Source organism: Lactuca serriola, chromosome 1 (genome assembly GCF_051521515.1).
Source record: "Lactuca serriola cultivar US96UC23 chromosome 1, Lser_US96UC23_V15, whole genome shotgun sequence".
Taxonomy (NCBI): Eukaryota; Viridiplantae; Streptophyta; class Magnoliopsida; order Asterales; family Asteraceae; genus Lactuca; species Lactuca serriola.
Window position 1 is genome coordinate 30154756 of NC_136408.1, and position 5922 is coordinate 30160677.

At 35.4% G+C, this 5922-nt stretch overlaps 1 protein-coding gene across 1 annotated transcript; it reads left to right on the forward strand.

Moving 5' to 3' along the window:
- The first annotated feature begins 1505 nt into the window (after window positions 1–1505).
- LOC145079768 (uncharacterized) lies at window positions 1506–4270 on the forward strand. Its single transcript, XM_079023128.1, has 3 exons — window positions 1506–2292; window positions 2959–3306; window positions 3408–4270. The coding sequence occupies exons 1-3, from the start codon at window positions 1816–1818 to the stop codon at window positions 4002–4004; spliced, it is 1422 nt and encodes a 473-aa protein (XP_078879254.1). The 5' UTR covers window positions 1506–1815; the 3' UTR covers window positions 4005–4270.
- The last annotated feature ends 1652 nt before the right edge of the window (window positions 4271–5922 follow it).

Below are 5922 nucleotides of genomic sequence, written 5' to 3' on the forward strand. Positions count from 1 at the left end.
TAAAATTGGTATGATAAAAAAAAGACATTTTAAACCGTTAGGAATTTGACAATTATTTACACTTTATTCTAGTACCAATAAAATTTTAAAAAATGTAGTTTATATGATTATTGAAACTATATAGACATGTTAGCTTGTTTTAGACAATCTTCACTAGCCATTTAAGTAATCCAAAATATTAGGAGTTGTATGAAATCTCTCAATAATGTAGGGTTTTAAAAACAATTTACAACTCAATAAAAGTCAAAAAAAAAAAAGAAAAAACAAAAGCAAAAAAACGACATAGAAAGCCGAAAGACGCGGATATATATAACGATCAAATCACATTCAACCCCTGCTAATTAGCAAAACTTCATATAAGACCCAAACTTACGGGATAATCACAATTAACCCCTATATTTCCAAGATGGGGCAATTTCTACGTAAACCATGTCCTCACATACAAGTCAAATGTTTAAATTGTTCCTACCGTAACTGGTAATGTACATATAGATGCCGTATACATTAAGAATCCACTTAAATATGTAGGCCATATAAGCCTTTAATGCAAAATTATGTACCTTGATCCTATGTCACAATCATTGTACTCTAAATTTGATATTGCAAAAGCCGATTAATTATTTCTAATCGACAAGAATTTAGAAATAGACAAAGTAACTAAATTGTTATAGACAACTTCAATATAATCTTTTAAACTGTATATTTACAAATGTTATTGTTGTTGACCAAAATATAAAGAACACAACATTCCTTATTAACATTTCATTTGACCAACGATATCAAATGTTTAAATTGTTCCCACATTAATTAAGTATATGCATATATACATACCGTGGATATCAGAAGAATCCACTTAAATATGAGGCCATGGGGGAGTTTAATGCAACATGATGTATTTTGATCTTACATTATAATCATTGTATTCTAAATTTGATGCTGAAAATACCGTTAGTTCGCTATTTTTTATCGACATAAACACAAAACTAAACAAAATGACTAAATTATTAAAAACAATTTCAATATGAATTTTCAAACTGTTTATATAACATATGCTATCATATTGACCTATAGATAAGAAAAACACTAACATTTGATATTATCCTTTTATTTGAAGAAAATGATGGGCATGTTGAATATTCACTGGTCGCTATACAAGTAGATGGAGACAAAAATGATTTTAGAACCCAATCAATTTTCTAACCTAATTTTTGTTAGTTAATCCATTATACATCATTTCAAGAACTAACAAAAGAAGAATGCCCAATTTTAAAACTTTTTGTATTTATATTTCGAGTACTCTTTATCATACAAAATTCATCTACCTAGAACATCAAGTTGAAATAGGGTTAGATGATTCTATTGTGGATGTTATCAAAAGGGTATTCGTTTGATTGATCATTAATGTGGGAGGGATGTTTATGAAATTAGGTAAGATGTAGGGGTCCGAATACGATACACACCACCTATATGTATAATACACCTTTCAATCTCTCTCTCATCTCTCTCTCTCTCTCTCTCTCTCTCTCTCTCTCTCTTAAACAATTGGACACAAAGTTCAGAGCAATGGCAGCACCAACAGTGTCGTTTGTCTCGTGTTCTTGTTAATCGATTATATACCAAAAACCCCTTTATTGTTATTATTATTATAATCAATCATCTCTGTTTCGCTTTCTCTCTGTGTTGTAATTCTTAAAGCAATCAACATGTTTTGCTTCTCTTAAACGTCATACTCCTCTCTTTCTCTCTCTTTTTAGTGCTTTTTTCAGTGAGCACTAACTGATTTGAGCTTAAATCTCATCTGGGTTCATCTTAATTATGGAGAAAAAACAAGGGTTTTTTTCTACATTGAAGGAGGAAGTAGTCAGAGGCTTGTCTCCGGGAAGGTCGAGGAATAGAACACCGAAACCTGGCCGGAGCCGAAGCGGGTCTCCGAATTCGGGTCTACTCAGGCGGAGGAAAGGTCACCATGTGGCTCAAACCGAACCGATTATGTCAAGATCCGGGAGCTTGAGACCATTGGAAGCTCTGTCACCGCTCCGAGAAGGTCCGGATCCGAATGAGACGACGGTCGACGCCGCCGGAGATTCCTCGAAAGTAGAGAGATGGGGACACTGGATGAAGGGCCAGTTATGCCGTGCTCCGTCCGCTGCTACCAGTTCCGGTTCGGGTTCTGCATCCTATCAACGTTCGGATCTGAGATTGCTTCTTGGTGTCTTGGGTGCGCCGCTTGCACCAGTGCACGTTAGCAACGCCGAGCCCTTTCCTCACCTCAGCATCAAAGACACCCCCATTGTTAGTTCCCATCTCTCTTTTCTTACTCACTTCGATTTTCTTGATAAATGCTTCTGTAATACTACATGGGTACTGATTTTCTTGCTACAATTTATTACATCAATTCAACTTGGATATTAGATTGTTTGACATTTAAAGTCAAATATTTCTCCCTCTCTCTCTCTCTCTCTCTCTCTCTCTCTCTCTCTCTTGAATTTGGTATCCAGGATATGTGATTAACATAATTTGTGCATTTTAGGCTAATCAACATTCATTAATTGCTTTGGTGTTTATATATAGCATGCTAAGGTAGGGTCTTCAAGTAAATTAGTATCCTATCCCCATAAACATGGAACTAGATTATGTGGATGTGATGGTTTGATTTTTTTGTTTTTTTTCCTATTTTGTTTAGTTATTTTAAGTGAAATTCCAACTAATAATTCTGTTTTCTCTTTCCCATTCTTTCAAAGCACAATGATTCAAAAAGTTTTACTCTCTTTTGATCTACATGTTGTTAGAAATCAAAATAGAAATATTTATTCCAAGATTTTTATTCTGGTTGGTTTTTGAGTAAATGCAAAGCAAATAGAAGTTAAGCAATAAAAGATTTTTCTGGTGGAAGTTGTTGTGTTGTCGTCGTCGTCATCATTATCATCATCATCATCTATTTGGTGGCGGTGGTTGCAGGAAACTTCTTCAGCACAATACATACTGCAACAGTACATGGCGGCATCCGGCGGTCAAAAGCTGCAGAACTCGATTCACAACGCGTATGCAATGGGGAAAGTGAAGATGTTGGCATTTGATATAGAAACTGCAACAAAAGTGATAAAAAACAGAAATTCATCAAAAACAGCAGAATCTGGAGGTTTTGTGTTATGGCAGATGAACCCTGATATGTGGTATGTGGAACTCGCACTCGGTGCTAGTAAGGTTCACGCCGGTTGTAATGGGCGGCTCGTCTGGCGGCACACACCGTGGCTTGGTGCTCACGCCGCCAAAGGACCAGTCAGACCCTTGCGTCGCGCTCTTCAGGTAAATCACAAATAATTTTTTATTTATTAATTTTGAAAATCTATATTTTTATACCTCAATTTAATTTTTTTACAAAAAATTAAATTAAAATGTTTTATTAGGGTTTGGATCCACGAACAACTGCAAGCATGTTCACACACGCAAGATGCACGGGAGAGAAAAAAATCAACGATGAAGATTGCTTCATCTTAAAGCTCTGTGCGGATCCACACACGCTAAAAGCTCGAAGCGAGGGGCCTGCTGAAATCATCCGACATGTGTTATTCGGGTATTTCAGCCAAAAAACGGGGCTCTTGATCCACCTTGAAGACTCTCATCTAACCCGGATCCAAACGAATGGTGGAGATGCTGTTTATTGGGAAACCACAATCAATTCGTTTTTGGATGATTATAGACCTGTTGAAGGAATCATGATTGCTCATTCAGGAAGATCGGTTGTGACTCTTTTTAGATTTGGTGAAACAGCTATGAGTCATACAAAGACGAGAATGGAAGAAGCTTGGAGTATTGAAGAAGTTGCTTTTAATGTTCCTGGGTTGTCGATGGATTGTTTTATTCCTCCTGCTGAGTTGAGATTTGGGAATGTGAGTGAAGCGAGTGAGTTTGGACAGGAAGATCGAGTCAAGACTGCTGCCATGGCTGCTGCTGCTTATAGGGCGAAAGTTGTGGCATTGGAGAGATCAAGGAGGGAGATTTGATTTGATGGGATATTTGGTAGAGGAGGAGGGGTAGAATGGGGATTTCGTTTTACTTTTGGAAAGGAATAGGAACTTGACTGATCATGAGCAAGTGTTAATATTTCTGGGGATTATTGTTATGTTTTGAGCTTTTTTCTGTCAGTCAAGAGTTCAAAGGTCTCTCTTTCGATTTCTCTCTTTGTGTAAAATCTTGTTTGAAAGATTGACATTTGATATCATCTTTGTACAATACTTATGCAAAGCATAGTTATTTTCAAGTTTTATGATCTTGTCAGTGTCTTTTTGTGGTAAAATAATGCATATGGTATGAATAGTTAAATGATAAATGATATGATGGGAAAGGTGAACACAAGCATGATGATGTTGTTGCTACTGCATATGTATATGCATGTGTGTATATGTATGTTCATGAATATGGTTTATTTCTTAGTCCTTTTTACTTGCTTAAAATAGCTCATTGTACGAGAGTGGCCTCACATGTCTTTCTATTGTTTTGTTTGGTCCTACTCAGAAGTCTGAGTCATAGATAGAAAGGATTTGTTTTGAAGCTTTTCTTAGAGAAGGTATACCGATAAGGAGTCATAAAGGCGAGGGATTTGGTGCGATGTGAAAGCAGGTAATGCAAGTGAAAAAAATGGTAGATGGTAGATGATAGATGCTATAACATATCTGGAGAGGTGATTTTTTATATTGTTGTGTTGAATAGTGAATACAAATATTGACAAATCAAGTATTTATATAAAAGTAATTAAAGTTCGTTGGGGGAGATAAGTGATCTTGACTACTTTTATTTCTAACCAACTTTCCCTCGAGTGAAATGCTAGTGGCTAACATGAAACTTGGATCATAGATATTGCAAAACGAGTAGTTGAAACTTGAAAGACCTTTGGTCAAACTATCAAGAACCTATCCTATGGTAGGAACATATTGAAGTACTAGAGATCCAAATGCATGTATCAATATCAATATGTTTGGTCTGTTGATGAAACACATGATAGACAATCTAATATGTTGCATCAATATTCTCTCATCATAGAGTCTTGGACTAGAAAAATAGAAATAGGTAGCCGAACGTTAACCCTCAAAGTTTGTGGACTGATCCAAGGTGGCCATGTTCGTCCGACACATGTCCTTTACTCCTTTAGTTTCCTTGTAATTTGTAGAAGGTATCCAATTATTTTATGTCTATTGAAGTCCCCTCTTAGCACATTTAGTTATGATTCAATCTACAAGTGCTTCAAACCTCTTTCAAGTTTCATTTTACGACATACTCGACCATTTGAAAGTATGATTATTGAGTATATGAGTGAGAAAAATACCCACCAAAACGACACTCTAAATGATCCAACTCAAAGATCAAGTCATGACCTCATATTAGTACTTCTAATAAAACAATTACATCTCGTATTTCCCAACTCGAGTTCTTAGTTGAAGAACTAATGGAAAACATGGGGACATGGAAGAAACAATCAAGGCGTCACCCAAGAAAATGTCAATATATCTATACTCCAAGTCCATTGAGCAACCTTGGAGCTGAGTTAAAGGAAGAAATGAGGAACATCAATCAAGATCTTAAAAGAGTTTGTAAAAAAAGTCTTAAAAATTATAGAAATAAAAATTTGTAAATTAAACTAAATTTGGGATGAATTCGTAATAAAATTTAATGTTACTAAATTTACTATTAATTAAATTTAAAATATGGGCCAAAAGTGTAAACATGAAAAGAGGGAGTTCCATTTAACATGAGATAGATGGTAAATATATAGAAAATATGACTTCATTACACTTTTAGAAAATAAAATGCGTTTGTTGGCAACATGAAGACATTTTCAAAAGTTTTTTCTTCCAAAGTTAGTGATAATCCTATACTAAATGTCTAATTGCCATATACCGAATGTCTCACCCGGGTCTCCGAGAC